At 40.3% G+C, this 15,562-nt stretch overlaps 1 protein-coding gene across 1 annotated transcript in view; it reads left to right on the top strand.

Annotated features, from left to right (window-relative positions):
* Positions 1–15,562, top strand: part of LOC116738301 (aryl hydrocarbon receptor-like) — a 52,973-nt gene that overhangs the window by 17,856 nt on the left and 19,555 nt on the right. The window contains exon 3 of the mRNA XM_032594601.1: positions 13,689–13,778. Coding sequence (XP_032450492.1) covers positions 13,689–13,778 — 90 coding nt within the window. The remainder of the gene's footprint in view (positions 1–13,688; positions 13,779–15,562) is intronic.

The following is a 15,562-nucleotide window of genomic DNA, read 5'->3' as shown; positions in this document are numbered from 1 at the left end:
AGGAATAAATGGAACATACCTCAACATCATAAAGGCCATGTATGAAAAACCCACAGCTAATATCATCCTCAATAGGAAAAAACTGAGAGATTTTCCTCTATAGTCAGGAACAAGATAGGGATATCCACTCTCACCACTGTTATTTAACATAGTACTGGAGGTCCCAGCCTCAGCAATCAGACAATAAAAATAAACAATAGGCATCCAAATCAGCAAGGAAGAAGTCAAACTTTCACTTCTTGCAGATGTCATGATATTCTATATAGAAAACCCAAAAGATTCCACAAAACATTGCTAGAACTGATACACAAATTCAGTAAAGTCATAGGATACAAAATCAATGTGAAGAAATCCGTTGCAATTCTATACACCAATAATGAAAGAGCAGAAAGAAATTAAGAAAACAATCCCATTTTCAATTCCCCCCCCAAGTAATAAGATACCTACAAATAAACCTAACCAAGGTGTAAAGGACCTGTACTCTGAAAACTATAAACACTTATGAAAGAAATTGAAGAAGACACAAAGATATGGAAAGACACTCCATGCTCATGGATTGGAAGAACAATTATCACTAAAATGTCTATACTACCCAAAGCAATCTACGCATTTAATGCAATTCCTATCAAAATACCAACAGCATGTTTCACAAAGCTAGAACAAGCAATCCAAAAACTTGTATGGAACCACAAAAGACCTTGAATAGCCAAAGCAGTCTTGAAAAAGAAAAGCAAAGCTGGAGGTATAATTCTAGACTTCAAGTTATAGTATGAAACAGTATGTTACTGGCACAAAAATAGACACATAGATCAATAAAACAGAACAGAAACCCAGAAATGAGCCCACAACTATACAGTCAATTAATCTTTGACAATTCAGGAAAGAATATCCAATGGGAAAAGAGGTAGGCTCTTCAACAAATGATGTTGGGAAAACAGGATAGCAACGTGCAAAAGAACGAAACAGGACCACTTTCTTACGCCATACACAAAAATAAATTCAAAATGGATGAAAGACCTAAATGTGAGACCTGAGACCTGAAACCATAAAAATCCTAGAAGAAAGCACAGGCAGTAACTTCTTTGACATCTTTGGCAATTTTTTTCTAGATATGTATCCTGAAGCAAGGTAAACAAAAGAAAACATAAACTATTGGGAGTTCATCAATATAAAAGCTTCTGCACAGTGAAGAAAACAACCAACAAAACTGAAAGGCAACCTATGGAATGTTATGAGATCACTGCAAATGACCTATCTGATAAAAGGTTAGCAAGTATCCAAAATATATAAAGATTTATCAAAGTCAAGACCCAAAAAATGACTAATCCATTTAAGAAATGGACAGAAGACATGAATAGACATTTTTCCAAAGAAGACAAGCAGATGGCCAACAGATACATTCAACACCGCTCATAATCAGGGAAATACAAATCAAAACTACCATGAGATATCACTTCACACCTTTCAGAAGGTCTGGAATCAACATTTTTTAAAGTAGCATCATAATTTCCAGCATGGAGTCAAAAACTGCTAGACATACAAGGAAACAGAAATATGCCCCATAATTAAGAATAAAAAATAAGACACAAATCTAGATATGACATCAAAGCTGCAATTCACAGATGAACACTTTGAAATAGCTATTGTAAATATGCTCAGTGATTTAAAAGGAAAGATGGACATAACATAAGAAAATTAAAAAAAAAACATAGAAACTATAAAAAAGAACTAGATAGAAATTCTAGAACTGAAAACATAGCATATCTAAATAGAAAGTGAGTTGATGGACTCACAACAGATTATATTCAGCAGAAGAAAGGTAAGTGAATTTTAAGACAAGTCAATGGCAAGCATCCTCATTGAATCATAAAAAATATAGAAGAAAATTAAAATTGTCTCAGTAACTTTTGGAACACTAACAAGCCGTCTAGTATACATGCAATTGGAGTTACAAAAGAAATGAAGACAGGAAAAGATTGTGTAGAAAAAATATTTGAATAAATAATGGTTGAAATTTTTCCAACTTTGATGAAAAATATCAACCCACAGAGCCATAAGGACACAATTAAATTGAAGCAAGATAAATACAAAAGAACCCAAATTATAATCAATCATAATCAAATCATCATAATCAAATTCTTATAAACCAGGAGAATGGAAAAACAAATTATGGAATGTTTGTGTAATGGAATACTACTCAACAATAAGAAGGAATCACTGATACATTCAACATGCATAAGCCTCCAAAAACCTTGTGTCGAATGAAAAAAAGCAGGCATAAGAACATATACTATACCCATTTATATGAAATTAGAAAACATGCAACACTAATATATGTTGATAGAAATCACAATAGTGGGTACCTCATTAGGAATGAAGAGAGGTAGAGACTGACTAGAAAAGAGTCACGAGTGAACTTTCTGGGATTGTGGAAATATTCTATATCTGGGTAAGGAAAATGAATGCATTTGCCCAAAACTCATCAAACTATACACTTAATGTGTGTGCATTTCTGTGTGTTTATACATCAATTTAAAAACAAAAGGGTTGTACGCAGATTGGTGCCACTTAATACTACTTCCAAGGAGAAATAGCATAGTCAGAGTTTTTTTTAAGTTCATAAATTAAGGCAGCCCTCTGCTGGATATTATATCTTGATCCTGTAAGACAGGACAGAAGTATGTTATTTTATTTTTCCTAAACTGTCATCCTTTATTTACTTGAAAAATGTCTATAGTTATTTTTAAATACCACATTTATAATCTGCATTGTTCTCACATCTCCTATATAAGAACTGCTCAATTGTTTGAATTTCCCTTTTCCCATTCCATAGAAGTAACAGAGTATTAAAACATATTTTTGTATTATTTAGAACTGCCTGAGAAAGTGTGGGTAGGATCTAGTGTACCAGTGTGTGGAAAGGTTGGGCTTGGCTTGGAAGATGAAGAGTTTGCCCACTGTAACAAGGGGGAATGCAAAGAATATAGACCCAAATAAAAGTAGACAGGAAGGGGGGGGGGGGAATCTTGTCATTTTATTCTGATTGCTTTTTATTTTCAGTGCAACAGGAAGCAAGACAGAGAGTGAGACAGGAAAAGAGGTATTGGAGATTTGAGAAGAGAGGAAAGGTGTGAAATAGTCACCTAAGAGAATGAAAGAGTGAATGGAACAGAGAACTTAACAGGACTTTTAAGTAGCATCAGAGGTCATTTAAGATCCATGGTCATGAATGTAAAGTGGGAAAAAGTGAGGGCACAGACATAGAGGAGGCAGAAAGTTGACTGTTAAGCGGTTTATAATTTGCCCACTTGAACTCCATGAATCGTGAGAAGAGTAAAGAGTTTGAGAGTAGATGGAAAGTAACCAAAACAATGATAGATATAATTATATAGTAACACTGTAATAAGGAGAAAGGAGAATGTGATGTTCTCCAGTAGCATTGCTATTACCATTGTCGTCATCATCATCATCATCATCATCATCATCATTATGAGTGTGAATGACTATCTCAGGTCACAAACTGAGGTGTGCAAGAACCATAGCTCCCTCTATTTTTCTAAAACTTAATACTTGAAGCCTCTGTCAGTTCATGAATTCCCTATTCTCTTTCTTGAAGTTGATCTAAGTGCATGGGGACATGCATAGCATTAAAGTTTGAGGGGCAGAAGGTATCTCATCAGAGTTGTCTATGCCGGCAACTTCTGAGGGGCTCCTGTTCCCTCCTGTTCTCTGGACATGCATCCATGCAGTCCCTTCTGGCTTCCTTATTCCTGACCACTAGTCTCCTCAAGGTTCAGGATAATTTATGCTCTCCTACCCTCTCTGGACTGAGAAAACACTGTGACAGGTCACAGGAATCCTCTGGGTAGACTCACCAAATAATCACTTCTTAGATCTTACCCAGGAAGAGAGACTATTACTCTTTCATTAACCCTATTACACTTATCCTAGGAGACTGAATATACAAACAGACAATGCTCAGGACATATGTAAAAATAGAACTTTGACTCACAACCTACAGCAGCCTTCCCAGGAAACCAAACCCTTGTCTAAAATAAACATTTATCCCAGAAGCAAGCCTACTTTCAGTAAGACTTATAGAAAATCAGACTGCTATCTCTAGTAGCATTCAGGAAGCAGGACAATGATTTCTGTAACAATCAGCCCAGAATGGCCAGGACTTGATGAATAACTGACAGCTTCCCTAATTGTTCTCCCTCCCTCTAACTTACAACCAATGAAAGAAAGTTAACATGCTCCCCTGACCAGTCACATAGTAGGCCCTGCCTCTAGTTAGGCATCTCCAGCTTCCCCATGTGAACAGCCTCCAAACAAGCCCCATCTAAAGCCATCCCTTTTCTCCACTAGGAAGCTTTCCTACTCCTCTCTCTGCCTTTGAGTCTCTGCTAAAACTCAAGTGACCATGGCTGACTCCCTTGCTGCAGCAAGCTCTGAATAAATAGCCTCTGCTTTTCTCATTTGGTTGTTCCTTTATTTCCACAATCCTGAATGCATACATGAGATTTCTGGAGCAGAACAGATTAACTATTATTTACTTACAAGCAAACAATAATCATGTGGTTCTCCTGAGCCCTCATTCCTTGATCTTAGGCAATGAGATAAAAGTGGAGTTTACTCTACTCTTTTGAGCCTGTATTATGGGCAAGGAATGCAAAAATACTAATTTAGGCATTTAAACACAAGCCGTTGGGAGGAGCCAAGATGGCGGAAGAGCATGGAAGGTTTTTTTACATCTTGCATCCATGAAATACAGCCAGACCAACACTAAACCATCCTGCACACTAGAAAACTGATTTGAGGATTAACACAACAATCTGCACAACCAGAACCACAGAACTCAGCAGGTACATGGTGTGGAGAGGTGAACTGGGGGAGAGAGAAGCCACAGAGGGCAGGGAGCTGTTTTTGCTTGTGGAGAGAGAATGGAAACAGTGGGGGAGAATATGGGAAAAGCACCCCCCCCCCCCACCGCAAAAGCAGTTGGAGAGAAAGTGGAAAAGTGTAAACAGCTGCAGGGACTGAACTAATGAAGGAGAAAGGAGAAAGGAGAGTGTTTAAATTCCTTTAAGACTCTATAAACGGGGGGTGCAGTCTGAAACTCCACAGCTCAATACCTGGAGGTGCTCTGGTGAGAAGGACGAACCCCCAGGAGCAGAGTGGAGTCCAGGGGTCTTCAGGCCACAAGGGGAAAGGCAGTTCCCTGTGGGGAGGACATCTGGTAGAGGCTGTGTGGCCCCCACACAGGCAAAGACCCAAGTGGACCCAGGAACACAACCACATTTGCTGGTGCTGGAACAAGGTCATTAAGGGTGAAGCCTGGTGCCAGATGTGTGTTGTGATTTTCCATAATCCCTGAAATGCTGCTGATACATAATTGCATGAACTTTTTCTGGGGCAGGCTGGCACCCAGCCGCAGTCTCTGGGCATCGGTAGCAGCATGGTCCTGCGAACGTTCCTGGGTGCAGCCAGCGCCCAGCCATTGCTTGGTGAGACACTCCATAGAAGGTCAGAACAGGTCAAAGCCGCAGTCCCTCAGAAGTGAGGGGTCAGCAAACATAGCTACATCTGAGATAAAATCCAGGAGGGAGGTGCTGCCTGGGGCTTGGTCACAGACAGTGTAAAAGTGGGGGGTGGACAGAAGCCAGAGACAAAGGACGGGTGCACAATTGCTGATTGGAGAGAACTGAATTCCAATACTAGAGACCTGGTAGCTGAGTGACGCCATTTTCACCGTTCCTGCACATGTGCATACACCACCTACAAGCACCACAACAATCCACCCCAGTAAGCTAAGCAGCAAAAACTAATGGAGGATGGAGCCATTACACTAAGCCCTGCCTAACTGGGCCAACCTTGCTCTTCAGGAACACAAGTCTCTCCACCTGCTTAGTTTACAGACTATAATGCGCTTCATGGTTTGACTTCTATGGAAAACCAAGTAATTTCAATCGTATTTCAGTCTGTTTGCTGGTCCACCTATTCAATTTTCTTTTTTTTTCCTCTCTTTTTCGTTTCTTTTCTTTTTCTTGAATACAGAAAGAAATAATCTGTCTTTATTTTCAATTTTTATTAAAATATTTTTAATGTTTTTCAACTTTATTTTATGTAAATTTTTCAAATTCTATTTTACTTCCATCATTTCATTTTATTCTATTTCAATGTATTCATTTTTTCAAATTTTCAGACAATTTCCTTTTTTTTTCTTCCCCTTTTTTCTCTAATCTATCAAGCCCCTTTCAACACCCAGACCAAAACACACCTAGGATCTAGCATCATTTATTCGATTTGTGTGTGTGTGTTGTTGTTGTTGTTGTTGTTAATTTTTTTATTTTAATTTTTTTTATTTTTTACCTCATTAATTCTTTTTCTTCCTTCAAGATGATGAAATGAAGGAATTCACCCCAAAAGAAAGAGCAGGAAGAAATGACAGCCAGGGACTTAACTAACACAGATACAAGCAAGATTTTTTTTTTATTTTTTACCTCATTAATTCCTTTTCTTCCTTCAAGATGATGAAATGAAGGAATTCACCCCAAAAGAAAGAGCAGGAAGAAATGACAGCCAGGGACTTAACTAACACAGATACAAGCAAGATGTCTAAACCAGAATTTAAATTGTTTTTAAGGTTTATTCATTTTTCACAAACAGAGAGACAGAGCATGAGCCGGAGAGGGGCAGAGAGAGAGGGAGACACAGATTCTGAAACAGGCTCCAGGCTCTGAGCTGTCAGCACAGAGCCCGACGTGGGGCCCGAACTCACAGATGGCAAGATCATGACCTGAGCTGAAGTCAGATGCTTAACCAACTGAGCCACGCAGGTGCCCATGAACCAGAATTTAGAATCACATAATAAGAACACTAGCTCGAGTCGAAAGTGGATTAGAATTAGAATCCCTCTCTGAGGAGATAAAAGAAGTAAACGCTAGTCAGGATGAAATAAATGCTATAACTGAGCTGCAATCTCGAATGGATGCCATGGCGGCAAGGATAGATGAGGCAGAGCAGTGAATCAGCGATATAGAGGACAAACTTATGGAGAATAATGACACAAAATAAAAGAGGGAGACTACAGCAAAAGAGCACGATTTAAGAATTAGAGAAATCAGTGACTCGTTTAAAAGGAACAACATCAGAACCATAGGGTTCCAGAAGATGAAGAGAGAGAAAAAGGGGTAGAAGTGTTATGTGGGCAAATCACAGTGGAAAACTTTCCTAACCTGGGAAAAGACACAGACATCAAAATCCAGGAAGCACAGGGGACTCCTATGAGATTCAACAAAAACCGACCATCAACAAGGCATATCATAGTCAAATTCACAAAATACTCAGGCAAGGAAAGAATCATGAAAGCAGCAAGGGGAAAAAAAGTTCTTTTTTCCCTTAACCTACAAGGGAAAACAGATCAGGTTTGCAGCAGACCTATCCACAGAAACTTGGCAGGCCAGAAGGGAGTGGCAGGATATATTCAACATGCTGAATCAGAAAAATATGCAGCCAAGAATTCTTTATCCAGCAAGACTGTCATTCAAAATAGAAGGAGAGATTAAAAGTTTCCCAGACAAACAAAATTTAAGGAGTTTATAACCAGTAAACAAGACTTACAAGAAATTTTAAGGGGGACTCTCTGAGGGGAAAAAACAGGAAAAAATACATACATACATACATATATACATACATACCGAAAACAACAAACACTAGAAAGGACCAGCGAACACCCCAGACTCCAACCATACAAACAACATAATGGCAATAAATTCAAATCTTTCAGTACTCACTCTAAACATCAATGGACTAAACCCTCCAATCAAAATCATTACATATAGTAACCAAATGGATAAGAAAACAAGATCCATCTATATGCTGTTTACAAGAGACCCACTTCAGACCTAAATACACCTTCAGATTGAAAGTAAGGGGATGGAGGACCATCTATCACGCTAATTGTCAACAAAAGAAAGCCAGAGTAGCCATACTTATATCAGACAATCTAGACTTTAAAATAAAGACTGTATCAAGAGATGCAGAAGGGCGTTATATCATAATTAGGGGTTTATCCACGAAGAAGAGCTAACAATTATAAACATTTATGCTATAATGTGGAAGCACTCAAATATATAAATCCATTAATCACAAACATAAACTCATTGATGTTAATACCATAATACTAGGGGACTTCAACACCCCACTAACAGCAATGGACAGATCATCTAATTAGAAAATCAACAAGGAAACAATGGCTTTGAGTGACACACTGGACCAGATGCACTTAACAGATATATTCAGAACATTTCATCCTAAAGCAGCAGAATATACATTCTTCTCCAGTGCATATGGAACATTCTCCAAAACAGACCACATACTGGGACACAAATCAGCCCTAAGTAAGTACAAAAAGATTAAGATCATACCGTGCATATTTTCAGACCACAACGCTATGAGCCTCAAAATCAACCACAAGAACAAATTTGGAAAGGTAACAAATACTTGGAGACTGAAGAACATCCTACTAAAGAACGAATGGGCTAACCAAGAAGTTAAAGAGGAAATTAAAGAGTACATGGAAGCCGATGAAAATGATAACACCACAGCCCAAAACCTCTGGGATGCAGCAAAGGCAGTCATAAGAGGAAACTATATAGCAATCCACACCTTCCTAAAGAAGGAAGGAAGGTCTCAGATACACAACCTAACCTTACACCTTAAAGAGCTGGAAAATGAACAGCAAATAACACCCAAAACCAGCAGCAGACAGCAAATAATAAAGATCAGAGCAGAAATTAATGCTATCAAAACCAAAAACACAGTAGAACAGATCAATGAAACCAGAAGCTGGTTCTTTGAAAGAATTAACAAAAATGGTAAACCACTAGCCAGTTTGATCAAAAAGAAAAAGGAAAGGACCCAAGTAAATAGAATCAAGAATTAAAGAGGAGAGATCACAACCAACGCAGCAGAAATAAAAACAATAATAAGAGAATATTAAGAGCAATTATACGCCAATAAGTTGGGCAATCTGGAAGAAATGGACAAATTTCTAGAAACATATACACTACCAAAACTGAAACAGGAAGAAATAGAAAATTTGAACAGACCCATAACCAGTAAGGAAATCGAATTAATAATCAAAAATCTCCCCAAAACAAGAGTCCAGGGCCAGATGGCTTTCAAGGGGAATTCTACCAAACATTTAAGGAAGAGTTAACACCTATTCTCTTGAAGGTGTTCCAAAAAGTAGAAATGGAAGGAAAACTTCCAAACTCTTTCTATGAAGCCAACATTACCTTGATTCCAAAACCAGACAGAGACCCCACTAAAAGGAGAACTATAGACCAATTTCCCTGATGAACATGGATGCAAAAATCCTCAACAAGATATTAGCCAACCAGATCCAACAATACATTTTAAAAAGTATGCACCATGACCAAGTGGGAATTATACCTGGGATGCAGGGCTGGTTCAATATCCACAAAACAATCAGTGTGATTCATCACATCAATAAAGAAAGGACAAGAACCACATGATCCTCTCAATAGATGCAGAGAAAGCATTTGACAAAATACAGCATCGTTTCTTGATAAAAACCCTCAAGAAAGTAGGGATAGAAGGATCATACCTGGAGATCATAAAAGCCATATATGAATGACCCAACGCTAATATCATCCTCAATGGGGAAAAACTGAGAGCTTTCCCCCTAAGGTCAGGAACAAGACAAGGATGTCCATTCTCACCCCTGTTATTCAACATAGTATTGGAAGTCTTAGCCTCTGCAACCAGACAACACAAAGAAATAAAAGGCATCCAAATCAGCCAGGAGGAGGTAAAACTTTCACTCTTCACAGATGACATGACACTCTGCATGGAAAACCCAAAAGATTCCACCAAAAAATTGCTAGAACTGATCCATGAATTCAGCAAAGTTGCAGGATATAAAATCAATGTACACAAATCGGTTGCATTCCTATACACCAACAATGAAGCAACAGAAAGAGAAATCAAGGAATTGATCCCATTTACAATTGCACCAAAAACCATAAAATATCTAGGAATAAATCTAACCAAAGAGGTGAAAAACCTATACACTGAAAACTATAGAAAACTTATGAAAGAAATTGAAGAAGACACACAAAAAAAATGGAAAAATATTCCATGCTCCTCGATAGGAAGAACAAATATTGTTAAAATGTCAATACTACCCAAAGCAATCTACATATTCAATGCAATCCCTATCAAAATAACACCAGCATTGTTCACAGAGCTACAACAAACAATCCTAAAATTTGTATGGAACCAGAAAAGACCCCAAATAGCCAAAGCAATCTTGAAAAAGAAAACCAAAGCAGGAGGCATCACAATCCTGGACTTCAACGTATACTTACACAGTTGTAATCATCAAGACAGTATGGTACTGGCACAAAAGACACTCAGATCAATGGAACAGAATAGAGAGCCCAGAAACAGACCCACAAACATATGGCCAACTAATCTTTGACAAAGCAGGAAAGAATATCCGATGGAATAAAGACAGTCTCTTCAGCAAGTGGTGCTGGGGAAACTGGACTGTGACATGCAGAAAAATGAACCTGAACCACTTTCTTATACCATACACAAAAATAAACTCAAAATGGATGAAAGACCTAAATGTAGGACAGGAGGCCATCACAATCCTCAAGGAGAAAGCAGGCAAAAACCTCTTTTATCTTGGCCGCAGCAACTTCTTACAAAAGCAAACAAAAGCAAAAATGAACTATTGGGACCTCATCAAAATAAAAAGCTTCTGCACAGTGAAGGAAACAATCACCAAAACTAAAAGGCAACCGATGGAATGGGAAAAGATATTTGCAAACAAAATATCAGATAAACGGTTAGTGTCCAAAATCTATAAAGAACTTAACAAACTCAACACCCAAAAAACAAATAATCCAGTGGAGAAATGGGCAAAAGGCATGAATAGACACTTCTCCAAAGAAGACATCCAGATGGCCAACCGACGATGAAAAAATGATCAACATCATTCACCACCAAGAAAATAAAAATCAAAACCACAATGAGATACCGCCTCACACCTGTCAGAATGGCTAACATTAACTCCAGCAACAACAGATGTTGGCAAAGATGTTTGCACTGTTTGTGGGAATGCAAAAAATTAAAAATAGAACTACCCTACAACCCAGCAATTGCACTACTAGGTATTTATCCAAGGGATACAGGTATGCTGTTTCGAAGGGACACATGCACCCCAATGTTTATAGCAGCACTATCAACAATAACCAAAGTACGGAAAGAGTCCAAATGTCCATCAATGGATGAATGGATAAAGAAGATGTGGTATATATATACAATGGAGTAGTACTCAGCAATCAAAAAGAATGAAATCTTGCCATTTGCAAGTACATGGATGGAACTGGAGGGTATTATGCTAAATGCAATTAGTCAGTTAGAGAAAGACAAATATCATATGATTTCACTCATATGAGGACTTTATAAGGGAAGGGAAGGGAAGCAAAAATAATATAAAAACAGGGAGGGGGACAAAACATAAGAGACTCTTAATTATGGAGAATGAACACAGGGTTGGCAGGAGGGGTTGTGGGGGGGGGGGGATGGACTAAATGGGTAAGGGGCATTAAGGAATATACTCCTGAAATCACTGTTACACTATATGCTAACTAACTTGGATATAAAGTAATTAAATCAAATTTTTAAAAAATAGAAAAAAAATTAAACACAAGCTGTTACCCTCCCCTCCTGAAAAGAAGGATAAAAGCCTTGGAAAGGTTCATGAGTTCTTACTCTAACCATTTGCAATGTAAATTAACTTTTCTATGGTAACAATAAGACCATTGTCTACATTTTTACAACCTAGGATGACCCCATGTTCCCAGGTCTCAGTAAGGTTTCCTCAGAACCCCTAAGTGTGCAGAAACATGAAAAATATCTTCTCTAAAGCCCCTCAAACCTCAAATCTATCTGGGGTTTCTGCCATCCTCCATGGGGGAGAACAGCCCTCATGCCCACCCTCCTGAGCTTTCTCAGGACCTCCCAGCATATAAGCTCTCTTCACTTCTCTCTTGAATCTTTACTCACATAGACTGGAGGCCCTCTCAAGTCTCATGGGCAGGGAGCTGTGCTGATGTCCTGTCATCCAGCACTGGCCAGGCTCTTGTCTTGACTGACCCATTAAGTCTTTCCTTTGTTGATGCCTGAGAACTTGGCCTTTGAAACAAAAATGTCAGGAAGAGTCCTCCATTTTTTTGTTAAATCACCTCTTCCCAAGGCGTGCAGGGTTCTCAGAGTCCCCACCATGGGGACCAGACAGCAGGAAAAATGGGATATTTTGAGATGAAATATTGTGAAGTCCTGTCTATTCCCACCACACAAGGTTAGTGCCTCTTCCAGGCACATCTCTTCCCATCCACAAGCTCATGTGTTCATATTCTTTAAAAAAATGAGCTTATTCATATTTGAAAATTATAAAGATAGGCAAAAATCACACCACCATAAACAACTTCTGAAAAAATTTTGATACTCACCTTCTTACACTTTCTTCTATGGTCAGTACATGGAAGTCACTCAGCACCTTAAACTTGGCACATACGTCCTGCCGCGCCCCCCCAACACCCCATCCCAGGAATGCTCTTTTCCTTCAAGCTAAACCATCTGCAGTCTTGAGGCCAAGCTCTGGCTTCTTGAGGCCCAGATCCCACCTTCCTCTGTAAACTCTAGACCCCCAAAGCCCCTACATCTTGCTGTGAAACGCACAGCAGGCTGCATTGTGTTGTTTGTTCTCTGTGCTCCCCACTGAGCCTGTCTCCCATGTAAATTCTTTTCTCCTGGAGGTCAATGGCTGTTTGTCACATTTGGCTTGGGCTTAGATTTGGGAACATGTGTGTTCAATAAATACCGCTGAATAAATACAGTTTTCCTAATGAGCATTTGTTTGTAATTTGTACCTGGAAATGTTGGGGATGGGGAGTGGCTTGAAACTACAGGTATATGTTTCCCTGACATAAGTATAGAAAAATGTTTCCAACTGAAAGCTTAAAATTAAAATGCATCTCAGTGACAACCAAAACTATGTCCTAAGATTGGATGCCTCCTTAGGATCTGCTGAGGAAATGGTTAAAAATGTATACTTTGCAAGTTTCTAATAGGGTGGCTCCCAGAAGGGGTTGGAGGATCAATAAGCACTTTTTTTAGCCATCTGTTGGGGTGAGACCAACATGCAGCCTCAGCTGATAGACAACAAGGAGCAGTTTTGTCGTCCACTACAGATGAGAAGACTTCAATGGATTTGTGTAACCAAAGGGTGGGACCCACAACAGAGATGCAGAGGGGAAAACAGCCCATGTGCATGTGTATTTGTTTAATTCAGTTTGCAGTGTTCTCAATAGACTGAAGCTGGAATTTGGCTGTACTTTGATGCCACACACACACACACACACACACACACACACACACACTATGCCTTCTTTTGGGAGCTGGCATGAGTCAGCAGATATGAGTAACCAGATATCCCAGGCCCTGCTTTAAAAGTGACCATTCAGGGTATGAGTGGCACCAAAAGAAAGCTCACAGAAACACCTAACAACCCTGATCCCAGCCCTCGGGAGCTCCACAAGACAGAAATGAGGAAAAATCTGAACTAACTCTTCTCTGCCTCTCCCCAGGCCCTCAACGGCTTCCTCATGGCAGTTACAGAGGATGGCTATGTTTTATACGTCTCTCCCACGGTCCAGGACTACTTGGGATTTCATCAAGTGAGTAGTTTTATTTTTCAGTTGAAGAGTTTGGCAAATCTAGGGGGTGAGGCAGGGCCATGTAATGCTTGTCTACATGGGGCTGTAATGGAATTTTGAAGACCTGGGTCTCCATCTCAGTCCCACACATGTACGTCATATGTCTTTGACTGAGCCTTCCTAGAGCACTGGCTTCTTTCATCCAGTGGAGGGCATGGTAACCCATATCCTCTGAGAAGCAGATGCCAAGGTAGGATGAGATGAACAAGAGATTTCTCAGGAGAAAATCCTGGGAAGACCCAAGAGGGAGCAGGGGTTGGGGAAAGCAGGTCTGTCCCTTGGGCAAGAGACCAGGAAGGAACGGGGGTGGGTGGAAGAGTCTTCCACTGCAGTGCAGGGCCAGTGGGACATCCTCAATCCAAAGTCATGCGACAAGCAAGCTCCTCTTCTCCCAGGAACAGGCCTGCCTTGGTGTCCCTACCATGCTTAGTCACTGGCTGGGGGCAATCCATAGGAATTGTGGCCCCAGCACAAACAAGTGGTACATCAAAGAGAGGCAACCTTACAATAACCTCAGTCAGAAACCTAAGAGGCACATTATCATGGCCATCACACTCACTTCTTGTGCTTCACAAGTCTACTCCTCCACCAGGGTTTGCGGAGCAAATCCTCCTTGGTTCCTATGAGCCTCTCTCCCTGGGGGAACCTCAAAAAAGAGAGGTGAGTGGGACAAACTCCAGCTGGTCTCAGGGTAGCACCTGGAACTCCTCTGCTCTCCATTCTGAATTCTTCTCACCCTCAGCCATCACCTCAGCACACCTTGATGGCTTAGCTAGAGGTGTGATGCAAACCTTCACTACTGAAGGGTCTGAGTCCCGGTATCCAGTGCCGTCATGGTCCTCACATCAGGGTGAAGGCCCATGGGGGCCCGATAATACCTGAAGTGCCAGCTAAAGTCTGGCTCACAGCAAACCCACAAAGTGTCAGGACCCACCCAGTGGTCATTTACCCATTCCATAAGCATGTAATTGGAATCAATCTAGTTGACAGCTGGTGTAACCCCCAGACTGGGTCCTTGGCCCATGGAGTGAGATATATCGAAATATAAAAGGCCAAGGGGAAACCCCTGAAACTACCTGAAACTACCTGAACCTACCCCCAAACTGACTCCAGTCAAGATAGTAAATCACATGCAATATCATACATATCTCAAGGAGGTCATGGACAGTGGTGCTGTTGGATAGAAGGTATGGTCAATATCTTACCATGGCATTGTAGGGCCCTTCCTCCTAGGGACCATGCCCCCTCTTCAGCCAGTGGATTTCAGATCTGAAATTTGTCTCAGGTACAGAAACTGAGCAAAGGATTGTCATTTTTCATCAAGGTAACAGCCCCCAGCCTACTGACCCTCTTTTGTTGCCTTTAATTGATGTTAAGCAGCATCGTTGTTGGCTGCCCATCTCTTTTGCCCCTTGGGATGCCATGCTCTATTAACCATCTCCACAACTCCCTATGGTCCAAGCCCCCTTGATTATTTCTTCTACCTTGCTGGCCACCACTGTAATTGAAGCCTACAGGCTTGGTCAGTAATTGCTGCCATCTGACCTCTCTTACTTCAGGGCTCCATCATCCCAATGGACATTCATGAGCCCACCCCAGTGTCTTCCTCTCCTACCATCAGCCCTGACCTGAAAAGAACAGTCACCTTAATACCAAATTTCTTATGATGGGGCCCCTCCAGTAGTGCACTCCTGTAGGCCTTGGTGTGTGGTATGTCCCTGGGCCCTCCCATGGTATGCAATCTC

Source organism: Lynx canadensis, chromosome C2 (genome assembly GCF_007474595.2).
Source record: "Lynx canadensis isolate LIC74 chromosome C2, mLynCan4.pri.v2, whole genome shotgun sequence".
Classification (NCBI taxonomy): Eukaryota; Metazoa; Chordata; class Mammalia; order Carnivora; family Felidae; genus Lynx; species Lynx canadensis.
Note: the sequence above shows the minus strand (reverse complement) of the source record. Positions and strands in the feature narration are given on the sequence as shown.